Here is a 24,891-nt window from a genome sequence, read left to right on the forward strand (position 1 = left end):
TAAAAGACGTTCTATCAAAGGAAAAATAAATTAATGAATGCATATGATAACAAATTAAATTATGCAAGAAAAGTTTTATACGTAATTTAAAAACAATTTTATTAAAGTTCTTATAAGAAAAGAATACAAGCAAGGTATTTTCTTGTAAAATTTCGGGGACTTACGCTAAGTTACATCTTTTTTACATTTATTTTTATATAATATTTATGAATATCAATATGCTGTCATACCTAAGATGCAGTCAAAAACACGGCAAATTGTGTAAACATTTTTATGATACAAATATGAAGTGTAATATATTTGCCTCGTGCATTGCACAGAAATGACCTATCATTTTTTGAGCGTTACACATCTCCTTCGCGGATATTAAAAATTCATTGTTACAATGACTTTCTTCTGAAAAAATAGTTAAACACTTTTTTAGCTATATGTTTATACTTTTTAAAAAACCGTATGCAATGTACAAGTATAAAATCAAAGCTTCTAAACACCTTTCATACAGGACACTAATGTTGCAAATATCAGTATATACTGTAAAGTCTTCAACTTCAGTATTTTTATTTTATCTATAACATTATAAATCTTAAATGCTAAGTATGTATATTTTTAAAAAAGAATATAAGGTAATAATATGTAAAACACGCTTTGATATTGTAATAATAACAAGGCTAAGTTTGAAATATAATACATATAAATAGCTGTCTCTTATAGAAATACTTTTATGAAAGTACTAAAAGTAAAAAAATTAAAGCACAAGCAAACACAACCAGTTCTTCATTATTTAGTTTTTTTCTCTATACTGATATTTTGTTAGAGAGTGTACTGTATAAAATGTGATAGGTTTCAACAATATGCTTTGCAATTCACACACAGCACAGAAATAAATGCTTAATATAATAACCATAGAGTTATAAATATATTTTGTAATAAATACAACATTGTTTTTAATTACAGCATTTTGTATTATTAATGAATCTTGACATTTTAATTTTTATTGTACTATATGTTTTATTTTAAATCTAATGTGGCTAAATATCTCGAAAATATTGGCCCTTATAATGGAGTAAATACGTTATTATGCAATTAGCATTATGTTACATTTTGTTTTGTTTCCTTTCTATATTCTTAAACATAAATAAGAACTTATTTATGATATTTTTACATTACAATTAAGTATTAGCAGAATCTTAATGTATATTTTGTAACCTTTTTTTTTTTATTAGCAATGTAGTTAATTTTATTTCTTTTAATTGAGTAACTTTAAACGACGTACTGCAGTTTTCGTAATGCAAAAACATAAATTATTTTCATAAATTTAATAATCCCTTATAGTACAATTGGTGACATATTTAGAACCTCGTTTTATCGTTTCTAAAATTTGCTACCAAGACTAGAGATTTAATCATGATTTAAAGTATTCTCTTAAATAAAACAATAACAGCGTTTTATCATCTTATCAAGTAAAAATGCATTTATGACATAAATAGGATACAAGAAATCAGTGAATTCGCAAATCTAAATTCTTTTGATTTTATCATTTTTTCCTATCATGATACTGCCTGTAAGATACTTGAAGATAGTTTGTGTCTACATATTTTATATTAAATGCAATCAAATGCAAAAGATGTCAGGAATAATAGTATATTTTAATAACACAGTGTCCTTTCATATAAATTTATGTGTTCGAAACTTCCGTGTTTTAATACGAGCAATTGTATATTATAGAAACTTAGTCTTTTATACATAAATAATATCTACGTCTATCAGTTGATATCAACATTGATCTTTTTGAATTTGTTACATTTTAAAAACTTCCCATTAATAATGATCATAACCAAAATTTAACTACTACAGCTATTCCATGACAAGGAATATTTATTTTATGTGTGCATTGGCTAATTACTTCTTTGATCCATCAGTCTAGAAATTGCTTTCGATTTGGACTATACGTTTATTTTACAATAACCAATTAGGCAGCATTGAAAACCTGTCTTTAATAACTCTATTATTTCTACATACATGCAAATATGAGTTCCTCCTTTATAAAGTGATGTAATATGAATATCTTAAGAACTAATTGTAGGCGTTGATTTGACTATGAAAATTATGCATGAGATTTGCATATGCGTATATACAATTAACACTGAGGTTTGTCCGTAGGAACAAGGCACGGCTGACGTATCGTCTTCTTTCACTGAACAGCGTTATTATTGGTTGAAGTTTAACAATAAAGTACACACCTTAATTATTTTGACAGATTTCCAAAGATATTATTTTATTTTTATTTCTGCCAAGTTTCAAAACAATTTACGTCAAATTTCACATCTACTTCTTCATAGAGTTATGAACTTATATAAGTTTTCTAGTATGTAATTTAAAAAATTATGTTTATATGATTGACTTCGCATTGAAAAATACTTTTTTCTTATCATGTATCACAAATAAATGGATATTCTTTGAAATGGTATTTACTATCACTGCTTTAAAACAGCAGTAACAATTTACTATTACATTTCGCAATTCCATTTCAAGATAATATTTAAGATATTGTATTACAAAACATACGTGCAGGATACTATGAAAATCGCCTGAAATGCTGCCAAGTCCTCCAGACAAATAATCAAATATAGATACATTTTTGCAATTTATAATAAATGAACAAATAAAAAGATAACATTTATATCAATAGAGAATGTTTTAAAACTATCATGCAACTAGTAGCATTAGATATAGTAATTGAATCAACAAACATTAAATTATTTTTTTATATAGGTAATATGAATATTGAAGTGTAATTTTATCGTGAATTTATTATAAAAAAAAAAACTTGAATCGTTTTTAAAACTTAGTAGTATTTCATGCAAAATATTATGAAGCTTTATATATCCAGAAATTTAAGCGTCGATACTTAATAAAATATACTGATATTATCTTGAATTACTAGTTATCCAATTAAAATAAACTTACTAACGAACTGTTATTATTAATTTTGTTTACCAAATATAAGCGTTTTATACTATACCGCGAACTGTAAGTTATTGTTGTGAGGTCAATATGGAAAAATAGCAGCAAATAAGTGTCTCAAATTAATATTTTTGGAGATCCCAGTCCTGCATAAAGTTGTTGATAACTTGTTGTAATATGAAGCATACTTGAAATTATATTCGTACCACCAACAAAATAGGCAAATAATGACGATTAAATCTGAATGGTAACGAAACGGGTACTTGTAATTCACTATCTATGGCATAATTAGATTATAAACATTCATTTGAAATTGACAATCCATACATCCGTTAGTTTTGTTAGTCAACATCAAGAATAATATTTGAGGCAGGAATATTTTTTACTTTACTACAATTTAATTTTACTTACATATTTGAACGTAATTTCTTGTATAGTATAAAACGCTTTACCAGAAGCAAGATAGTACATACGTAAACATATTATAATGTATATAACTAGATGTTATAAAAAATAAATGAAGGACTAGGAATCTCAATGGATCCTGATGGATTTTAGAACCTTCATTGACAGGTGCCTGGGTGCCAAGAAATGATCCATACTTGTAAAAGTTTTCCAAAAGTGATTCTTTTTCAACCCATCTATCATATAACCATTTAGACAATAATTCTGGTTCTCGTGGAACCTAAAATCAATGATGTAATAAAATATTCTCATAGAAAATATGAATGAGTGACGATCTACATATGTTTAAAAAACTCACCACTGAACTAGGAAAAACTCGGTAAAATAATACTGTTTCACATGGTGGTCGCGAACCAGTTATAATTGTTGGTAAGTCAAGTGGTTTACCTTGAGGATATGCTATCGTTATATCTAGAATCCAATTGATTTGTGGTTTAGCTGCCGTCATATCTATAAAAAGTTTATACAGATTAGCAATATATATTATTACCTAATATATTGTAATTAAACATGAACTTAAGTTAAACTACAGTTTCTATAAAATTATTTACTTGGCCTACTGTTCAAATGTTGTTCTGCTGTATTATTTTCTTGTGATGGACCAATCGTATCAAATATAGTTTGCATTGCTCCTACCCGCGGTAACGTTACATTTTCAAGAATTGGCAAATTATTCTTTTTAGCATATTTTTGTGATGTCTCTCGTCTTTTACATAAAAAACCTCCTTCTGGGAAGAGAACCATCCATTTTCTGCTCAGTGGAATATATGATTCTTTTAAATGCTTTTCTAGCTTTTTTAAACTTCCTTCCCTTTGTTTTCGACCCTAACACAAAATATCATCAAAAATAAAGTAACCCAGTTACTTAAGATATTATTAATAAACTAACAAATCTATAGTCACTTACAGATACAATGAAGAAGTCCTGGTGTAAAATAGAAACTATACCAAAGTTAGTAAATTTAAAAATCCTATCCATAATCCACATTAGATTAGGTAACACATTTGGCTTAGCATTAAATGTTGTCATGAGTATAGGAACATCACCAGTACTTTGATGATTTGCTATTACTAATGTTCTTTCACTAATAATTTCTTGTATATCATCACCTTGTTCTATTACTATAAATTAAATGTTATTTGTTATTTCAGTATTATTTTAATATTGCTATTTTAATTAAATATATAAATTATTTGTATACTCACTATCATAACCTGCAGACCAAGTCCACGTGGATACCATTGCTAATAGCCAATGGAAAAATAATCCTTCGATTCTCCAATATACTTGTGGTTGGTAAACTTTTACAGGGAACAATAATGTCATCCATACTACATATGTTGGTATACAATAAATATTGTTGAGTATCACAAAACTGGTTCTAATAGTACATTTTACAAAATTTAATACTTTATTGATTACCCTGCAAATTCATAAATACACTAAAATTTATAGTCATAAAAATAATTCTTAAATACTCAAATATTTATTTTCATTTCTTTTGTTAAACTTTTTTATTAAACTTATAAGACTATTCTTTATATCTTTCATAATAATATGGCTAAACTATAATTTAATAGAATAATGTGATTTCTTCACATAAAAATTAATTTGCATCCAATAAATATACAAAAACATGCTTTGTTTGTAATAATATTTGTCATACTAATGTAAAATTTCATCATATAACTTTGCAAAAAGGAATAATATTATCTTTGCTCGTAAGACTCTTATTGATATTTTGTTCCTTGATTACAATAATTAACTTTTGAAAACATTTATTTTAGATAATTATACTTAAATCACACTTTAACTCACAACTTAAACAACATTTTAAATAAAACCAATAAATATCATACAAAACTTCTTAATTTTAAAAATTACTTCTCCAAAGCACATTACGCTTTCTAAACTTAAAATTAAGCTTTTTTCCAGGATTTTAATTGAAAAATAAGTTAATGTAATATCAATGATCGGTTATGTGCAATGATTATATACCAAAGTTGGGTTTCATATCTCAGTCAAATAAATTTTAAACATATATTACAAGAAATTAAAGAATACAACTGATTAACATGAAATACTACAATGATTTCAAATTATTTTAGAAATTACTTGAGAACAAGAAGCCCGGTACTCGTGACATTCTAGGTTAAGGATATAAAACGTATTTTTTATCAAATTAAAAGTTGGAAGACATGTTGTTCGTAAAATAACTTGTAATTGTAGTAAGAAACTTTTGTTTATTTACATAGAAGTTGGGAACGGGGCATGTTGCATTTGATAAAACACGGTTTTAACTTACCTCGTAAAAGTAGAAAAGGAAGAAAAGTCAGTCATTTTCGAAAGACACCACTTGTAATGCAAACTCGACGAAGTTTTAACCACAATTTTTTGTGCATAGCATTCCCTTTTGCATAAATTACATAAGAAGGATCATTAAGCGGGATGACATGTAAAGATTCTCGTGCTGTTTACATGAGACGTAAATCTTAAAATTTTGCTAAAGTTGTTAAAATTCAATAAGCGTGTTAACCGCTTCGTTTAATCGTTGAATAATTACTCTCGATATCACTAGAAATTCCTAGTTCCAATTGACACACGACTAGTATGATAAGACCATGTTATACAAATTTATCAGTTTGTTATCGACTACTATTTGGATGACGTTTTTTCAAAAATACACCATAATTTTGTTACTTCAACTACACGCAATACCACCACGCACATATAACATAAATACAATGGCGACGAAAGTTAATAGGTTGGAAAAATACTACATAATTTCGCCAATAATTAACATACTATTAATTGGTCGACATTGTATTCGTAATTGAAAGTAGAACAATTTAAAAAGAAAAAAATTTCATGGGTATGTTTATATGGTATGTTTGAAAGTTCATGTTTTTGGAAACCAGGATGGTAGCTCACCAATCAGAAATTTCAAATACCAACATGTAAACTTTTCGATTACTTCTTTTACATGTTTCTATTAAAATATATCTAAGACAGTTTTTATAACAATAACACTTCATAAAATCCAAATAATCTTATTGCAGTCTAACAGAATACATCTTTACTTATAATAATATTAAACTAATTAAAATCAATTAATGAACTAAATAAACCAATCACGGTCTTATTTATTTGCGCACAATATATTGACTGTATGTTTGCAACTGCAATAAAATTGATATCTTCGCTTAGCTCACGTAGAATCTATCTAACTATAGCATATTTTGTGCTTAGCTTTCAAGCTACTCGTTAGTGCACAATTCTATCGGAGCCTCTACTCTTGTGCCGTTTTCAGTCGTTTTTACTTATTCTTTCGATCGTTTTTAATTTTTGAAACGATTGTTGAAAAAACTAAACGTTTAAAATTATTAAAATGACGTTAAGTTTATTGAAATGTTCACTTATCAATCATGGATTATTGGAATTAAAGAAATCATCGGCTCTTTTAACATTAAGGCTGTCATTGTATACATCGGTAGTTTCTAAAGGCAATAAAAAGGTACTACTATGTCATATAAAATAAATCTTATGACTTAAAAATATATTATTTCTCAATAACGCTTTCTTAAATTTATAGCTAGATTATTTTATTTATCTTTTCTCGTAATTTACTCTTTTCTACTATTCTCGCCTAAAATCTTTAAATTAGTTCGTGCATTATTTTTACATAATCATTAAAGAACTAATTCTTAAAATAATTTCACAGAATATTATAAACAAAAAATGTACTGTCTTGTCATAAATAATTTGTTTAGCATATTTTTGAGATGTTACGATGTCATTTGTAATATAACAATTGAACGCGTCTGACATTTAATTGGATTAATCATTTCTAAAACGAAAACTAAAACTTTTTCAATGAAAATAGAGATTATTTAATGAATTTTATAAAACTAAATGGTATGATACAAATTTTTTATTTTATAAAAAATATTAATTAAACGTGACGTATTAAGTCCTTATGTTTATATAACGGAAGATACTATATTTATATATTTCATTTTTATATTACATATTTATATATATAATTCTTTTGTGTTGTGTTCCCTTTTTTTCAATTTGATATTGTACAAGCATAAAAACCTATTTGAGTACATATCTACATACATATTATCACATACATGGTTTTATAACTGGCTTCATCTGACTGACCTTCAATATCCTCTGTTCAAACTACTATAGTACTGATTTTGAAGCTATATTCATTCAGTTCTATTATATAATTTATCTTCTCAGTATGGTATATGAGCACAAATTATTTTTATAAACAAATTTCATCATTAGTATTGTAATAAATTTTTAATGTTGTAATTTCAGGAGTCAAGTGGTGAATTTCGAATTGAAAGGGATACTTTTGGTGAACTAAAGGTTCCTGCTGATAAATATTATGGAGCACAAACAATGCGGTCAAAAATGAACTTTCCAATTGGTGATAGTTTTGAACGAATGCCTGTAAGGAAATCTAATTATTTAATATAGAGAAAGGAAGTTTTAATGAATATAACATTCTTAGTTTATATTTTGAATATTTCTTTAGTATGGGGTTATTGTCGCAATGGGTATATTAAAGAAAGCTGCTGCACTAGTAAATAAAGAATATGGGATGGATGCAAAAATAGCAGATGCTATTAGTAAAGCTGCAGATGATGTTATATGTGGAGACCTTTATAATGATCATTTTCCACTGGTAATTTGGCAAACAGGTTCTGGAACGCAAAGCAATATGAACACCAATGAGGTATTAACGCATTATTAAATAATTTAAGTATAATTGGGTAGACTTTTAATTAGTTTATTAATTTTATTTAGGTAATTTCAAATCGTGCAATTGAATTACTCGGTGGTAAACTTGGATCAAAGGATCCTGTCCATCCAAATGATCATGTAAATAAATCTCAAAGTAGCAATGATACATTTCCTACTGCTATGCATATAGCAGTTGCTTTGGAAATTAACAGGGTATTACTTCCTGGTTTGGAAAAATTACATGCAGCATTAGAAGAAAAGGCTAATGCATGGAAAGATATTATAAAAATTGGTAGAACTCATACTCAAGATGCTGTGCCCTTGACACTAGGACAAGAATTTTCAGGTTGGGGTTAAAATATTCAAGATTAAAATATATGTATTAAACTATTTTTATAAAAGCAAATATTTGTAATACAGGTTATGCAGCACAAGTTTGTAATGGCATTAAAAGGGTAAAAGATACTCTTCCAAGATTATATGAGCTAGCACTTGGTGGTACTGCAGTAGGAACAGGATTAAATGCACCAAAAGGTTTTGCAGAAAAATCAGCAGCAAAGATTGCAGAAATTACTGGATTACCATTTGTAACTGCTCCTAATAAATTTGAAGCTTTAGCGACTAAAGATACTATGGTAGAAGTGCATGGTGCGCTGAATACAGTAGCAGTTTCGCTTATGAAGGTATGTTTAACGATTATTCGATTAAAAAAATCTATATCTGTTATTTTATGTTATATAAAATTTCTATTTAGATAGCTAATGATATTCGATTTTTGGGAAGTGGACCTCGATGCGGTTTAGGGGAATTATCTCTTCCTGAAAATGAGCCAGGAAGTTCTATTATGCCTGGTAAAGTTAATCCAACACAATGCGAAGCAATGACTATGGTTTGTTGCCAAGTCATGGGCAATCAAGTTGCTGTATCTATTGGTGGAAGTAATGGCCACTTTGAGCTTAATGTATTTAAACCTATGATAGTTGCAAATACATTAAGATCTGCAAGACTATTAGGTGATGCCTGTGCCTCATTTACAAAGAACTGTGTCGTCGGTATTAAACCGAATGTAGATCGTATCAGTAAACTCTTGAATGAAAGTTTAATGCTTGTTACTGCTTTAAATCCACATATTGGTTATGATAAGGTATTACAATTTTTTAATTAAAAGAAGACTGGTTTATTACAGTCTTCAAATATAATATAAAAATTATATTTTTCAGGCTGCTAAAATTGCCAAGCAAGCCCATGCAGAAAATCTCACGTTAAAAGAATCAGCATTGAAGAATGGCATAACTGCAGAACAATTTGATCAATGGGTGAGACCAGAAAATATGATTGGTCCCAAATAAATTTTAGCACACAGAAAGAAGTTAAGAATAAAGATTTTTTAATTGTAAGCTATTGAATAAATTTTTTGTTTACGTGTTGTAAATTGTGATATAAGTATTATTATTATCAAATATTAAAAATATTTTTATTGTGTATTAATTATACATATTTAATAATAACTTATATAATAAATCATTTATAAGAAATGTTACACATAATAAATGCGAAATATTAAGACAAGTAGTAATCCTCAATTTAATAAACTTTTTAAATTTTTTTAAAGTTCTGTTCTTGCACAACTATGTCATAATTTGTGCTGTAAATCTCATGTGTTATCTATATTACAACAGATATGTATTATAACAGTCTGAGGGCATAGGTCAATAGACAGTTCCTTCAGCTTACTATATTCTACACTCAAACAGCATATATACAAAATGAATATATTAAAGAAAATACAAAGTGTTATTACCAGACTTGGAAATCGCAATTATGGTAAAGTTGGAATAATTGGGGTGCCATTTGATAAAGGACAGGTATTATAGTACATGGTAATATAATAACATAATATATAAAGTAATAATATACAGCAATTATAAATATAGCATAAGGAAGGTGTAGCACATGGTCCAGAGGCAATTAGAACAGCTGGATTAGTGCGAGAATTAAAATCATTAGGTAATTATTATTACATATTTCACTGATTTCAAACAGTTTAAAAAATTAAAAATCTAATTTTTGTAACTCTGCACATTAAAAAAGGGTTAGATGTGAAAGATTATGGTGATATTTCATATAAAGCAAAGAATGTAGATGGAGTAAATAACATGTCACACTTGGGTGATGTTGCTGGCTGTACAAGTTATTTATCTGAGAAAGTTCAAGAAATTTTGAAAGATGATCGACGAGTATTGACTATTGGTGGTGATCATAGTGTAGGAATTGGAACTATAGATGGTCATGTTAAGGTATAATTTACTTCTTTAAAAATTACAATTTTTTCTTTCCACATTGTATGTTGTATTTTATACTATTAAAGGAAAAAGAAAATGTAGCTGTTATATGGGTTGATGCTCATGCAGATCTAAATACAAATAAAACTAGCGAAAGTGGAAATGTTCATGGAATGCCTGTAGCATTATTAACTTCCGAATTAGCTGATTACTGGCCACATCTACCAGGAATGGATTGGCAACAGCCAATGTAATTTGTAATTATATTACAATAATAATATTATTATTATTATATAATAATATAATAATGTTAATAATATTATTATTAACGAAATAGATAAAATAATATATTAAATATGTTATAATTATTTACAGGTTATCAATTAGAAATGTAGCTTATATTGGATTAAGATCTGTTGATCGTTACGAAAGACTAGTTATTGAAAAATTTGGTATTACTGCTTTTGGTATGGAAGATGTTGAAAGATATGGTAATATTATATACTTAAGGTGACCAAAACATTAACAAATCAATTGTTAAATGATATCTTTGTCCAGGTATTCATGATGTTGTTTACATGGCACTAAATAAAATAGATCCTAATGAATCAAAATCATTACATGTTAGTTTTGATATTGATTCCTTAGACCCATTAGAAGCACCATGTACAGGAACTCCTGGTAAATTATCTGCTTTTGTCTAAATAATTTTCATTCTAATTCTTGCAGTTTATTTGTTTTAGTACGTGGTGGATTGTCACTCAGAGAAGCTGTTCACTTAATGGAAATATTATACAGAACTAAAAGACTAAATGCAGTGGATCTTGTAGAAGTAAATCCTTTCATTGGTAATCAACATGATATTCAATTAACTGTTGAAGCTGCTATACACATTATTCAAGCTGGATTTGGTTATACACGAAGAGGTCTTAAAGTTCCAAAAGGTGTTACAGATATGCCGTTACAGACATTTAGGTAAATTATAATCATCTTTATTGATGATATTATAATGTTGAAGACAATCAAGTTGTCATGTCAATCCTCCTTTGAAGCTTATATAATAACAAACTTTTGTACACTTTTAAACAGTACCACAAAAATATAAGAGAGAAACAAAACAATACAATATATTTCATTATTATATACACTAATTTTCATGAATCACAAACATCTTGTCAGGAATATCGCTAAATTTAATTTCTACCTTCTTTATTTCATTTCTTTCATCCGGTTGAACTTGATATTCAAAATATAATTGTCCTCTAGCGTTAGCTCCCTTTACATAAATACCAAATCTCTTAATATTACCAGTTTTATTGTCTGGAAATGTTATTCTTCCTTCCTTTATAGGTTCTCCTAAATGTTTAATGGTTTCCTCATGATCATAAAATAATTTCAATGCATTTTTATATGTTATTGTTTGCCGAACTTTTTTTTCTACATCATAACGTACAATAAGTCCTGTAATTGTAACACCAATGCTTCCAAAAAGGGCTATTGCTGATAAATTCTTAAGCGGAGGTATCTAGATATAAAATGGGTAAAAAGTTTTATCGTATTTACAAATTGTTTCTTTTATTTTATACAATTTGTAGGTTAGGTTTTATGCAAAGAAATAACAAGCAAATTTCTTAAATAATAACGTATGTAAGTAATCACAAAACTGATTTATTACATGTATTAAATACATACCTTTAATTGTCTCGTAAACATCATCTTTTAATCAATTTGCAAGGAAATATTTTCTTACGGATACGTTTGGAGTAACCTTACAAACACCGGAACTGTCTCGTGTTCAGCATTCAATTATGTTTTTACTTATATTATTCCATTATCGATAAGTATAAATTGCTATTACAATATCTAAGTACAATATACAATAACGAAACAGACACTGCTGATAATGAAACACACGTTATTAATAAATTCTAAATATATATATACATTATATAAACTATACATATATATATATATATATATTGTATAATAAATGTAAGATAAATGTAAGATAGAACATCTTTTCGTCACGTGATCGAATTATGGTTACAATACTTCACAATTTTTAATTCATTAAAACCGAAATGAAAATTGATAAAAAATATCGAAACTAATTAACTAATAAAAAGGTGTATCAATTATACAAAAGAAAACTTGCCTTCTTATGAATAAAAATAACACTTTTCAATAGTAAGATTGTTCAATTTATTTCTTTATTTCAACAAACACAATATCTGTAATATGTGTAAAACAACTGTGTTGCCGTACACAAAGTGTTCAATGGCATCTTGCATGTAATTATTAAACAGATTTCAAGTGTAGATTCATAAGGTTGTTCCAGCAACAAGATGTTTTTATTTTTGCGCGATACGTTACTAGATAATTCTAGGTACATGAGCATTACAACAATATATACTAAATTTATAAGTTTATATGTTGTAATCTACAAGTTAATCGGTATATTTTTCTACATAAATATAAATATTTTCGGTAATATAGTAAAATTTGTTCACACATTTCGATAAGATCTTTATGTACAAAAAATTACAAAAAACTGAATTGTCACGAAATTCATGATGACGTATACAAAAATGAAGATTTTATAAGTCGTACACGATTAAGAGGTATTTTATAGAGCGCATACATAGATTATTAGAAATATATCTTATGTAAAATAATATACACGTGATAATATATAAAGTAAGACTAGATGTGAGTGTCACGGATTCTATCTATGAGTCTAAAGTCGATACAGTGTGTAGTTCCAGACACAATTTAGAAGCAAAATCACTTGCCTTAACGCAAGAATATGCGGCACAACAACGGCTGAAAGCGTATTGGCAAGAAGAGAGCAAATTGTATTCGTTAATAATTAATATCTTTCTTTCTGATTTTTATCGATTTCCGTGAGGAATTTATGGTACGCTCACTAAGTAGGACACAATACTGAAAATAGAAATTATTTTTTTTTTACACATTCAACTTACACATTTATTTGAAAAAACTCAAGATTTCTTTACTTACCTTTGAGTATATAATCTGTTAATAAAGTAGGTACAGTTGGACTGTCTTCGCTAATTGCTTTTAATACTGCAAAATAAAATACCAGAGTTAAGCGTTTAATATATTCGCGTAATTATTCAGTGATACTCACTTTTAATGAGAACTTGTAATGCCTGATTGTCTGGTGGGCCATTGTCCATATGATACGGAATTACGGTAGTTAAATACTGTAAGCAACGTTATTTAAATGAAATATTTCAAATTTATATCTATGAATTCGACGTTCTGCAGCAATCGCGAATTACCTTAGAATCTTGAAGCGATCTATGTTGTGGTAAAGGACTAGTACCATTTTGCATTTGATTTCTCTTTCTCGTGACATGATGCTGCCTTCGTCGATTTTGTACTGCTAACAACAACGAGATAAATTGATTCTTTAATTCTTTCTCATATTCGAGCTCGTCGCGCAATGCAAGTTCCGCGATGAGAGTTTCGCTCAAAGCTCCCACCAAGGATTCCATCTCCCCGAGTAACTCAGTCAGTTGGCTGGAGGTAAGTTGTTTTAGCTCTAGAACAAACGATCATGATTCAAGATTATGAAGCCCATTCTGATGCTGTTTATTGGTTCGCATCTGCTTATGAAAATATACTTTTCTCGTGCAGCGGAGAGCCCAGAACTTCTCTGCTCCTCTCCAGTGCCTCGTCGCTATCCAATAAAGACCCATCGGAATCCGGAGATCTTTCCATCGACGGACTTTCCTACGCAACACAGATGTTTTTTCCTCTTTGCTTGTGAATTTATCTCTTGAAGAAATTGTATATTTACCTGCATTATATCGTCTATTTCACGGAGTACCTCTTCCGCAGTCTTAAGCGGTTCCTCTGGGCTGTGAGTATCGGTGCTACTGGACAAGATCAAAGCATGCATGTCCAAATCAGTTGCGACAGCCTCATCTTCGCTACTTAAATCCTCTAGTTCAGGTCTATAGCAAACAAAATGAAAGCGTCTAATTTGCAAACGTCGAACGCGCTTTGTATATTTTGAAACACATTAAGAAATGTCCCTTTTATCGTTATCAATTATGTATTCTTGCAGAAAGAAAAGCAGCAAACAAAGTACAGAAGCTGCTTAAAACGCTGCTGTAGGAACTACAGCTTACCTTTCGTGTGAAACCGGAGCCTCGTTCAAATTAAGCGCGGGCATGTGCATTTTCCTGGCGTACGATTTGCTCCAATCGATTGGTAATATGTTACCGAACGTACCGGTAATCGTCCACCACATTCTACAAGAAAAAGTAAAAGCATCAAGTTGAGAATCTCTCGTTAGAGGATGAGATAACGAGCAAATTTTTTTCTTCCAGACACATTAAATTTCATTAGGCGTATTATTAATTTCAATTACGCAGGCACGACACCAGTTGACTCATATCCTCCCGTTGAATTGTCGTCTGCCGTTGTTTCAAAACCATCAATCGAGCAAGCGACTGCTATTTTTACATCCCGAGTCTTAACGATTACTCGGGATCAACAGCGAAGTATAATCTTACGTGACTTGAGAAAGGCACGCTTGCTAAAAGACGGTGTACATTAAAATTCGGGGCAAGGATGTTTAAGAAAATACCACATTTCTAGCTACCAACTATTCTATCTTTAAACTAGCCAAGTAACGGCAACGTATCGCGAACGAATTGTCTCAGCGAACTCTGTCGAACGGAGAACAATCGTGTGAACATCGTAATTTAAATTTCGTTGAGGCCTACACATCCTGTGTATCATCCTTGGAGACACGTTATCGCTTTAAATGCTTGTTGAAAGACACGATAAGATTCGAGGCGGAGGCAGACGTTCAAACGAAGTCTGTTTTCTGGGATACCGTGTGAATCACTAGTTCCTCGTAGGCGGTTCCCGGGTCGTGTACACACGTACACACCACGTACAGATAAGTCGTTCAATCCCTTGCAAACAAAGTCTAACTTATTTCGACAACAATGCATCCATTCTAGGGAAATGAATTTTCGCATAGAATCGGTACCCGTGAACGAGATCCTATCAACCAGACTTTCTCATACTTCCGATTTGTAAACAATCTCGATTAGATAATACAATATACGATCTACAAGACGATTCTGTCCTCATTCTTTTATCTTTTTATTCTTATTTATTTTCTATCCGTTGGTTTAATTAAGTCTGTTCCCACTACGATTACCAGATAATCGAGTAAACCAAACTAAACTCGAACGAATCGATTAGACTCAATTAGCGGTGCAGCAGGAGTTTCACGGTTCGCTGGCAACCTTCAAATTTTTTCTTGTAATTATTCGTATCGATCAAATTAACTTCGTTTGTCTCGGTCTTATTATTCTCCTCATTTAGCCAGTTGCCGTACGGTAACGCTCGAGCGGTTCTCAGAAATAAAAGGAGAATAGAGGCAACATACGGCGGCCCGGTCGATGGTGTTGGATTAACAAATGGAGGTCAATTCGACCCACTCGAGTTTCTCATTAATGTTAAGTGCATTAAAGCAGTGACTTCATCCTGTGCGCATGTTAGTCGCATCATTCGGGACAAACGCCTAAACAACCCGACCAGATCTGCCGACGAAAGAGTTATCGAAGCAGGAACGGTTTTTTCGTATTCGTTAAAATTTCCATATCTCGTTGAAATGGACGCGTGCAATAATTCAAGAATAAACACCGATGCTAAAAGATGTATTAAAATTGAATAAAAATACATGGAAGAAAGTAACGTCCATCCCCTTGGAAGGACGTCCCTTTTGAAACGACCTGTACATTTTTCCCCATTAACTGGAACGAGAAAAACGCAGTGAAATTGAATTCTCGGGAAGGCGAGTGTATCCCCTTGCTTATTAATTCATTCTTCGGTTCAATGATCCGTGACGAGGCTTGTACAGTCTTCGTACGCTATCCGTTGCGTAACACAAACAGCTTACGAGCAAAAACAGCAGCTTTTCGACGATTCGTTATCCTAACAAATTGCTGCGATTCAATCTATTTTACTTAGTTCACAGTGAAGCAGATAAAATAGCAAAGGATGCGGATAAAACGCCAATAAAATCTACGACGAGCGTTTCGTTATCCCTCACAATCCTGTTAATATCTTCTTTCTTTTACTTTTTTCAGACAATAGAAAACGTATTACAATGCAAAAGAGCCGGAGCACTTTCGCTCCGAATATTTCTACGATATTATCGGCGTGCCTCTTCTCGTGTACTTTTCATCGACATGAATAAATAAATTGAGAAGCAAAGAAAGGGGACACGAAAGAAAACGGCGCTCGTAGAAACATCGCATCGCGGTTAGCTGATACAGCGCAAGCGCTGCTTTATTGACGTTTGTCCACCCGGAGGGGTGGCTCGATACGAACGACCGAACAAAACACAGAGATCAAATTTTCATGGGGCACCCCTTCGCGATTCGATCGATGCACGATTTCTCGCTACCGTGATCGCGTTACTGACCCGTTCCTTCACCGGCACCCGAATTTTCGTATTACTTTACGTTTCTCGCTTCCCTCGTCACGAGTTCTCTTCGACCATTTTTATACTCGTGACCATTATTTACATACATTACAATTACAATTACAATTACGATTACATTAGGTATATAGTTTTCTACGAAACATACAGATACTCCATTGAACCGTACGTTCCAGAAAAATTGCACTTGTCCGAAGATTTCTTTTATTCCACGAACATCTAATCGGCGGTTCTATGGATTTTGACGGCGAACTGTTTGAAAAAGGATAAAAGGAGGACTACGCGCAAAGTGCTGCCAAAGAGAACGTACGACCCGTGGTCTGAAAAGGGGGCCATGAAAAAAAGGAAAGGAAGTTACGTGCCGTGGGGCGAGAAAGTCTTTCGGAGGTGAAAAGAGAAGGCTACCGCGTTTCGCGTTCAAAGGCGAGCGCACCCATTGGAGCCACGACCTTGGCTCTCTAAAGAGGAGAGACGCGTTTCATCCGTCGAACAACGCTCATTCCTGAGCGAGGAACTTTGTCTCGTGGCAAATTGGATTACGAACAATAGACCGGATACGCACGCACGGATGCGTTTATTCTTTCCGGCTTGGTGTATGCATATGAAAGCGGCGCCGATGCCGAATGAGACACGTGCGAGTGCACGTGTCCGATCTCCGCAAACCTCGGCCACTGACCTCTCGACTTCTCGCTGACGCTTCAACTTTCGATACGTCGATGCTCGATCTAAAACCGTGCTCGCGTTTGCGCTTGCTGAAATTCGGGAAATTGATTTCAGATGGATCTTAGTTTCCATCCAAGTGAAATACAAGGGTACAGTCGATTTGATGCTTCTCGAAGAAGATCTACTCGGATGATCCTTAATTAAAGCTTCGATTAAGCTTCCCGACTTGGATAATTTCATTATACGTACGTATAGCGGTTTACAACGTCGAAAGATCCCAATTTGGTGCCATAAAAAACTATACCCAGTACAGAGGATCTTTGTAATAAACGTACTATGCGAAAATGGTTAAAGCAAAGTAGACGTAAGCGAGGTGAAAGAATCGAATTTATTTCCCCTACAACTCCGCCCCTAGAGTTCTATAGCAACGGAATAAAAGAAGAAAATTTTAGGTAGGCGCCTGCCTAAGCAGCAGGTACATAATATGCAGGTATACGAGTATACAAGGCGAAGAGAACTATGCGTGGGTCACTTGGACCTCCCCTAGTGGGTGAGAGTTAATTCTTTCCGTTACAATCTCAAAGTGGTTTTCCTTTGATATAACAGCTTCGGCCCCTAAAGACTACGCGCCCTACACCCATGCCCTTTTTATAAGTTTATTTTTCTTCTCCGACCGCATCGGACCGATGAAAGGCAGCAGGACGTCTAGACGAATTTGGAGAAAGGCACGACTTCAAAGAAATTTATGCACAACCGGAGTTGAAACGAGTTTAAGAGCCTCGCCGTGTTACTCTACACTCTACGGTGAAGAAGATACAATTTTGCGCTTCGTTGAGCTTCACCTGCACCGGGTGATTACGTGGTTGGATATATTCGGTCGGACACCTGCACCGAGGATAACAGCGTCGATTTTTCATGGAGAATATTGTCTCGGAATCTCTGAAACCTCTTACGCGTCTCTCCGGTCTGGAATTTCAACTATTTTTAATTAGCTTTCGCGATGCTCGACTTTTCCTGGAACTCTTCTTCTACGTCTGCTGCTTTAATTAATACACAAAGGACGAGCTATTTTCGTCCTTAATTGCGTCAGTACCGCGCATAATGAAATATATCAAGTATTCGGGAATAGAAATACCGTGCAAGCAGTTAAATAAGTTATTAAATTCGTGCTTAATAAGCAAAAAGGGGTACATTAAAAGTAAAAGTTATATATCTATGTAGCTCATCTTCCAAAGGTTAGTTTATCGGAAAAACCACGTATTTCTCTAATCGGCAACTCCTATCGGAATATACCGAAAGAGGAAGCGCGTCGTTACGTAATGTACTATGGCCGAGAAAAAGAGATTCGCGAGGATGAAACCGAGAAAATGTTATAGAAGAAATAACGAGAGCACGGCTTTTGTTACGTGGAATTTAGAAATCGAGAAAGAACCGGCCGATCAAGCATCGATGTGCCGGTGCACGGCGCGCGACGATAGTCTAATTAGAAGGTAAGTTACTTTCTTGTTACGCGGTCTGTCCACTCCGCGGAGAGAAAGCTGCAGAACGCGCGCCGCAAACGTCACGTAGAGAGTACTCATGGCGGCACACTTTTCTTGTAAAATCGATACCGTGATCTTAAGGATCAGACATGTAACGAAAACCTGGCGTCTCGTTTAAACGAATTCAAACGCCTCGAATTACCATCAGGAACATATATACAATTACTTTGCTCCACTTTTTGTTCCAATTTTAACTCATAGTGGGCGTCCGTAAATCAAACTCGTGTACGAATCATAACCCATTCGCTTTTTACTTAGAAAAAAAAAATCAATGGGGTCGATTCATGTATCGTCGACAAAAACAAGAGTATAATACCCGTTGAACCGTATCAATCTGGCGGTTTAGTGCAAGTAGCTGTAACGCTTCCTAATGAAACCATACGAGTAACGTTCAAACGATATCGGTTTAACCAGAGTCATCGAGTGAAACTGTTTACGCGTCTTAACGAGAGTCGAAGAAAGCGTTAACACGAGATTACTTAAACGGAATATGAGATATTACTCGACGGAACAACCAATAGAACCGTAATGGTATAACATTTGCACCTCGTTTATACGATCTATAAACTGTTGCAAAAAGTTACATTAAACGAGATAGGTAGGCATCTTGAATGATGTCATTGAAATACCGAACCATGGGACCGGTAATTATTATTCACACGGGATATAATATCGTAACGGTGATGACCGTAAACGATTACTTCCGTTCGACAAGAAGTGTGGCGTAACTATCATTACTTTATAACGAGGATCGCAGAGCTGCAAGGCGTAATAGATATCTCAAGGTAAACGCGACAATTTGAATGCGATAACTCCGACAATCTTCGGGGTATTCATTTACCCGGAGAGCCGCAACGCAGCGTCAGCAGCTTTACTTTTTTAATCATCGAACATGGCCGTATAAACCGGTATAACTGTACCGGAGATATCGCGTGACCCAAGGGTAATAGAAACTTCTCAATCGCGCACGTACTAACGTAATTTTCACTTGCGCGCTTTATAATTTCTTTTTTGCTGTCGACGATCCGTTAAAAAGAGGTCGTTCGATGATAATGCATAAAAGGAAAGGAAGGAAACGAAGCGAACTGCAGTATCTTCCATTCACCAGTAGATTATCTCATGTCTCGTACTAATTGACTTATCAAGGAAGCTTTTTCCTTTTGGAGCTACCGTTCGCAAACTGGTTGCCATTTAAATACTCTGACCAACTTCTACGTAATACCTACATTCGATAAATAAGATTATTATAATAAATTGTATAGCTTATAAATTTATATTTGCGTACATCATGGTGATAGGATATTCGAGAGAAAGAAAAAGAAAAGAAAAAAAAAAACGATTGACGCTCCAGAAACTTACTGGCACTCGTTCATAATTTCTTCCTGCGTGCGTACTTGCACGGGTGCCAGGGACTCGACGTTCGTGCCGTAATCGCGAAAGCAGGATGTTATCTTCTCGTCGAAGGTGTTAACGAGATCCTCGAGACTGCCGCTGAAGGGGCTGAATGTCCCCTCTTGCAGTATATCGGTACCATTTTCGTGCGTAGTCGCTGGTTCGTTTGCGTTACAATTCTCTCCATAGTTCGTGTTTAAACCCGTGTCCAGCAATTGCTCTAAATATGACAAACAAGAGAGACCGTCATCAGTATTTACACATCTATTATCTTCTTCTATCTTTGTCCTACTTTTAGTACACAGTGACACATCAGTTTATCAGTCATCGTTCTTAATTCAATTCAGAGTAAAATAAAGATCGAGAAGTTTCGATAACGTGAGACGCAATAAATCATATATTCCGGAATGGCTTATTGTTTCTATACATAATATGTAGAGGGCCGTGTCACAAAGGACTCGCTAGGGACAAGCTATTAACATTTCTCTGTCACTAAAATAATTACACGAAGAACTTCTAAAAGCTTTCTGACATTTGCATGCTACTGTGTAATTGGATTTTGTATATTGCTACAAACACTGTATACATATACGTAATTACATAAATCAATATGTCTTATTTGCTAATTTGAAACTAGAATTTTTAAAATATCACTGAAATATAACTAGATACTAGAAACCTTAGACTAGTAAAAAATTAAGAAAACGAATGAAAAAGAAATTGATTCTTCGCCGTAAAGACACCCACTGATAGCCGGTGGGAGTGTTAATTTACATTTGCTACGGGTGTATTATCAGTTACATAAACCCGATGGATCGTACTTTCGCGTAGACGTCAGTGACGCATAGCGGATCGAATGTTTTTAGGATTAAATATCCGTGATTTTTCTATGAACACCGTAAAACATATATTTGCGTTTCTCTAGGCAAGAGCCCCGGCGGCGTTTTTCCAGGCCAGATTTCCAACGATGTATGTTCTACGATGTCGTGAAAAGTGATACGAGAGTTAAAGCGTATATGAAGGATATTAGACACCAATTGTACGCATGACGTAGCCTTTTGTTACGCGTTTGTCGCCCGAAGGTCGCTTCTTCACCGCTGTCTATACTAAGCCACCCTCGTCATTTAATTTGCACGTCCGCAAAATGAGCGTGACCACGCGTGCACGCACGTTTTACACGCTTAATGCAGAGAGACACACGAAACCTGTTCCCGCTACCGAGAAACTCTTTTGGTTTCGAAATTTCCGCTTATAGTGCCGCACTGGCGTCGTACTGGAACGCCTTTTTTAGTCAAAGTAAAGGAGAACATCCCAGGACAGCAAGAAAACCACGCGTTTCCCTATTCGTAAATCATTTTTGTTTCGTAACTAGACTACGGACGTTGTTTACGTAAATTTATAATTTAGTAGACTGAACCAAAGAAATGGAAACTAACTGTAAGGATTCGTTTTACTCTTTAAATGTATTCTCATATTCTTCTACATTGTGCGCATTCTTATATATTTAAATTTCCCATAGATGTATAAATAATATCCGCAGTCTATTCATAAGCGAACAATCGTCACCCACTTTCCGAGTAATCGAAATCGATTGTCATAAAAATAGAGGAGGAGTAAGGATTATCGGAGCTCTATATATATATTGATTCTCAGTTTCGCGAACGACCGTTAAGATCAGAATTTTGCCAATTGACGAAACGTATTCATGACAGAGACAATTCCGATTCGAAAACATCGCGATAAACTTTGATCCACAACGAGGTTAACAAGAGTCCGACACGGTAAGATGCGTCACAAATCGGGCAGGAAAGAGCAAAAGGAAAGTCGGCACGCGCGTTCCCTCGCACCTGTCAGTAGATTCATATTTTTCAAGCTGGCCGTGTCTTCCTCCTCGAAACGTGCGAGGGGTGCCTCGAACTTCAACTCGGCGATCTTGCCCGCCATGTCCCTCATTATTGACCGTGTGGAGAAGAACCGGCAGCGAAGTCAATCACCGTGATGAAATTCGGCACCGTACACTTGCGGCAGCGCCTCCGAGGCGCACCGTTTTCCTCGTTGCTTTTTATGATTTTTTCTTACAGAGGGGTAGAAAAGAAAAAGACCAATAGACACTGCAACCAATTGACGAACTGCGCACTATCCGCCGCCTGCAAGGCTTCGCGAACGACTGACGCAGAGGGAGCTTGCTCGAAAATAGTGGGGGAAGATGATTGCCAGTCGCCATGACAACCGCTGGCTGAACGCGCCGGTGACACAAAGCATCGACAGTAACGTATCCCAGAAACCAAGTACCCTGTGAAATTAGTAAATATATTTTGTTAGACGAAAACTTTTAATAATTGAATTTAAAGTATACGTATATTCAAATTGTCGAAATAAAATCATATGGCAGATGTATAAATCATATAGCAAATAATAAAACCATATAGAATTTCTCTTAACATTTTCATGTTACTTCCAACGTTACCGATTACGTACAAGTATAGTAGTTATCTGTATTTTATACCTAATCGATAATATCACATGCGATTCGAAAATGTAGATTGTAATTGTTTTCCATAAGATTGTACGAATGCATCTTAAGAGTACAAATAGTTCCTAATATCAAATAGGCAAAATGTAACTACGAATGGAGATAAAACATAAATAGAAATAATCATTTTCCTAGGTAAGTTCCTATACTTATCAGTGCCGTAACGAATTACAGAGGGCGTAGGAAACACTCTGAATTTTTCGAGGTCGGTATTACAGAACGTGAGATGTGAAGTTCCGTATGACGTCAACTCTATCCTGTATTTAGTCAAGGATCTAATTTAAATGTAATAAGAATCGCACGACAAGTCTCGGTACTTAAATATACTAAAGGGCACAAATATCATATTAAAGTATCTAAATATGCAATTCCGAGTGAAAATTTCTCGTTTTGTGATTAAATATATAATTACTTATATCGTAATTACACATCGAATTCATTGGAAAAGAACCACGATGAATTTCTAGTTCTTTTTATAACCACACCTCGTTCATTTTCGAGCAAAAAATAATTTATCATGATGTTTGCGATAACGTAGCGTGGCCTTACTAATGCACAAAGCAATTACTCTTAGGTGGATTTTGCCAGCTGAAGGTCTGTTTTTGACATTTTCTGCTCTATCTGCTCTTTCCATGGCTTCAACAAAGGCCAAAACAAGCATCCTCGAGAGCGATAAAGTAATTTGGAAAAGGACAAACTCCGATAATACTTGCCCCCCTGGGTAGCTGCTTAGTAATGCCATATTATATAAGCGATTTACCAACACCTACAACATTTTGATGCGAAACTCGGATATTGGGCCAGCGCACAAGGTAATTCACATACATTGCGAGTCGCATAAAGAGTGTAATAAAAAACACCACTATAATGGGGGATTGTAGTTAACCTTGATAATATTGGAATTGTTAGCGGGAGGTGGTGATTAATAGTGACAACAAATAAGATTTCTTTGATACACGGTCCAAGATCGATATCAAGGAGATCGCCATAGTTGCATTATCAGAAAATCATTGGTGTAACAAGTGCCATAGATAAAAAGAGAAATTTGCATTACAGGAAAACTACCGAGAGCAAGTTTGAAGCGTGTAATTTTAAGTTTTGTTCCTCGTATGCTGATTAAAATTTATCTGAATAATCGATGGTACGATCATTTTAACAGTATTGGTAATAAAACAACGTTTTTCTGCAATTAAAAAAAGGATGTTGGCATAAAAGATTCATGAGGCACGGCTTATGGTAAGAAATAATGCTGCTTACTGTTGTGTTGGCGGATTGTCAGTCGCAAAATAACGTTGCTACTCTGTAGTTGAAATAAATCAATGCGGCTTACGCGCGGAATGCAACAATGTGTTGAGATAAAGAGAAACTGGAGCACGAAACGCGAATTAAGAGAAACTGCAGAGTCAATGAAGAACCTGTTATTCTCTTTATTTATGGATTGTAAGCGTTAGTAACAATAGATAGAAAAATGTTTCTTTCGATACCAATTAATTGTATTTCGTTACGCAATATCTACGTGCAGACGTATATTATACGCATATCATTATGTTCGCCGCGTAGACGTTGAAAAAATTCGATTACACTAAAATGTAATCAATCATTTCGCTACTGCAATTAGTTAACATTTGTTTATGTTTGAGTGCTAATTCGCCTATCGACGTAAAATAGATACGATTGAAGTCAATCCATCGATGACTTTAATTGATTTCACCGATATAGATCGCAGGGTCTACCGAAGTAGAATACTTTGTAATTACGCTGTGCAAATAGTAATTACAAGCGTCACGGTAATC

General features: G+C 33.4%; 5 protein-coding genes across 7 annotated transcripts; 2 read left to right on the forward strand and 3 right to left on the reverse strand.

Annotated features, from left to right (window-relative positions):
- Nucleotides 1–82: 82 nt before the first annotated feature.
- On the reverse strand, nucleotides 83–6,620 carry LOC132908775 (acyl-CoA:lysophosphatidylglycerol acyltransferase 1-like). 2 transcript variants are annotated; one of them, XM_060963101.1, is made up of 6 exons: nucleotides 5,736–6,620; nucleotides 4,636–4,853; nucleotides 4,337–4,551; nucleotides 3,981–4,254; nucleotides 3,728–3,879; nucleotides 83–3,649 (listed from the first exon to the last, which is right to left on the reverse strand). In XM_060963101.1, the coding sequence occupies exons 1-6, from the start codon at nucleotides 5,768–5,770 to the stop codon at nucleotides 3,413–3,415; spliced, it is 1,131 nt and encodes a 376-aa protein (XP_060819084.1). In that variant the 5' UTR covers nucleotides 5,771–6,620; the 3' UTR covers nucleotides 83–3,412. The 2 variants fall into 2 exon arrangements, with proteins under 2 accessions (XP_060819084.1, XP_060819085.1); XM_060963102.1 differs by lacking the exon at nucleotides 5,736–6,620 and adding an exon at nucleotides 5,546–5,613.
- Nucleotides 6,621–6,652: 32 nt separating this feature from the next.
- LOC132908771 (fumarate hydratase, mitochondrial-like) lies at nucleotides 6,653–9,760 on the forward strand. Of its 2 annotated transcripts, none has more exons than XM_060963097.1 (7): nucleotides 6,653–6,944; nucleotides 7,763–7,897; nucleotides 7,983–8,183; nucleotides 8,255–8,537; nucleotides 8,612–8,874; nucleotides 8,946–9,335; nucleotides 9,412–9,760. In XM_060963097.1, exons 1-7 carry the CDS (start codon nucleotides 6,819–6,821, stop codon nucleotides 9,538–9,540), a joined length of 1,527 nt encoding a protein of 508 aa, XP_060819080.1. In that variant the 5' UTR covers nucleotides 6,653–6,818; the 3' UTR covers nucleotides 9,541–9,760. The 2 variants fall into 2 exon arrangements, with proteins under 2 accessions (XP_060819080.1, XP_060819081.1); XM_060963098.1 differs by lacking the exon at nucleotides 6,653–6,944 and adding an exon at nucleotides 7,562–7,685.
- Nucleotides 9,761–9,940: 180 nt separating this feature from the next.
- LOC132908777 (arginase, hepatic) lies at nucleotides 9,941–11,628 on the forward strand. Its single transcript, XM_060963105.1, has 7 exons — nucleotides 9,941–10,056; nucleotides 10,126–10,198; nucleotides 10,283–10,488; nucleotides 10,560–10,723; nucleotides 10,849–10,964; nucleotides 11,032–11,154; nucleotides 11,217–11,628. The coding sequence occupies exons 1-7, from the start codon at nucleotides 9,958–9,960 to the stop codon at nucleotides 11,450–11,452; spliced, it is 1,017 nt and encodes a 338-aa protein (XP_060819088.1). The 5' UTR covers nucleotides 9,941–9,957; the 3' UTR covers nucleotides 11,453–11,628.
- LOC132908790 (uncharacterized) lies at nucleotides 11,450–12,397 on the reverse strand. The gene is made up of 2 exons (XM_060963128.1): nucleotides 12,166–12,397; nucleotides 11,450–11,998 (listed from the first exon to the last, which is right to left on the reverse strand). Exons 1-2 carry the CDS (start codon nucleotides 12,187–12,189, stop codon nucleotides 11,621–11,623), a joined length of 402 nt encoding a protein of 133 aa, XP_060819111.1. The 5' UTR covers nucleotides 12,190–12,397; the 3' UTR covers nucleotides 11,450–11,620.
- Nucleotides 12,398–12,651: 254 nt separating this feature from the next.
- On the reverse strand, nucleotides 12,652–22,749 carry LOC132908773 (fasciculation and elongation protein zeta-2). Its single transcript, XM_060963100.1, has 9 exons — nucleotides 22,413–22,749; nucleotides 20,533–20,785; nucleotides 14,634–14,756; nucleotides 14,300–14,456; nucleotides 14,124–14,232; nucleotides 13,779–14,041; nucleotides 13,625–13,700; nucleotides 13,495–13,560; nucleotides 12,652–13,416 (listed from the first exon to the last, which is right to left on the reverse strand). The coding sequence occupies exons 1-9, from the start codon at nucleotides 22,516–22,518 to the stop codon at nucleotides 13,400–13,402; spliced, it is 1,170 nt and encodes a 389-aa protein (XP_060819083.1). The 5' UTR covers nucleotides 22,519–22,749; the 3' UTR covers nucleotides 12,652–13,399.
- Nucleotides 22,750–24,891: the final 2,142 nt, after the last annotated feature.

This window comes from Bombus pascuorum, chromosome 7 (assembly GCF_905332965.1).
Source record: "Bombus pascuorum chromosome 7, iyBomPasc1.1, whole genome shotgun sequence".
Classification (NCBI taxonomy): domain Eukaryota; kingdom Metazoa; phylum Arthropoda; class Insecta; order Hymenoptera; family Apidae; genus Bombus; species Bombus pascuorum.

Coding starts and splice junctions, on each gene's coding strand:
- LOC132908771 (XM_060963097.1), top strand. CDS start 6,819: ATGACGTTAAGTTTATTGAAATGTTCACTTATCAATCATGGATTATTG. Junction 6,945..7,762: donor TTTCTAAAGGCAATAAAAAG/GTACTACTATGT, acceptor TTGTAATTTCAG/GAGTCAAGTGGTGAATTTCG. Junction 8,538..8,611: donor ACTAGGACAAGAATTTTCAG/GTTGGGGTTAAA, acceptor TTTGTAATACAG/GTTATGCAGCACAAGTTTGT.
- LOC132908790 (XM_060963128.1), bottom strand. CDS start 12,189: ATGATGTTTACGAGACAATTAAAG. Junction 11,999..12,165: donor TGTTTACGAGACAATTAAAG/GTATGTATTTAA, acceptor TTTTATATCTAG/ATACCTCCGCTTAAGAATTT.
- LOC132908775 (XM_060963101.1), bottom strand. CDS start 5,770: ATGACTGACTTTTCTTCCTTTTCTACTTTTACGAG. Junction 4,854..5,735: donor TCCTTTTCTACTTTTACGAG/GTAAGTTAAAAC, acceptor ATGAATTTGCAG/GGTAATCAATAAAGTATTAA. Junction 3,880..3,980: donor ACATTTGAACAGTAGGCCAA/GTAAATAATTTT, acceptor AACTTTTTATAG/ATATGACGGCAGCTAAACCA.
- LOC132908777 (XM_060963105.1), top strand. CDS start 9,958: ATGAATATATTAAAGAAAATACAAAGTGTTATTACCAGACTTGGAAAT. Junction 10,489..10,559: donor CTATAGATGGTCATGTTAAG/GTATAATTTACT, acceptor ATACTATTAAAG/GAAAAAGAAAATGTAGCTGT. Junction 11,155..11,216: donor ACCATGTACAGGAACTCCTG/GTAAATTATCTG, acceptor TATTTGTTTTAG/TACGTGGTGGATTGTCACTC.
- LOC132908773 (XM_060963100.1), bottom strand. CDS start 22,518: ATGAGGGACATGGCGGGCAAGATCGCCGAGTTGAAGTTCGAGGCACCC. Junction 13,701..13,778: donor GATCGCTTCAAGATTCTAAG/GTAATTCGCGAT, acceptor CGTTGCTTACAG/TATTTAACTACCGTAATTCC. Junction 13,561..13,624: donor ATTACAAGTTCTCATTAAAA/GTGAGTATCACT, acceptor TTTATTTTGCAG/TATTAAAAGCAATTAGCGAA.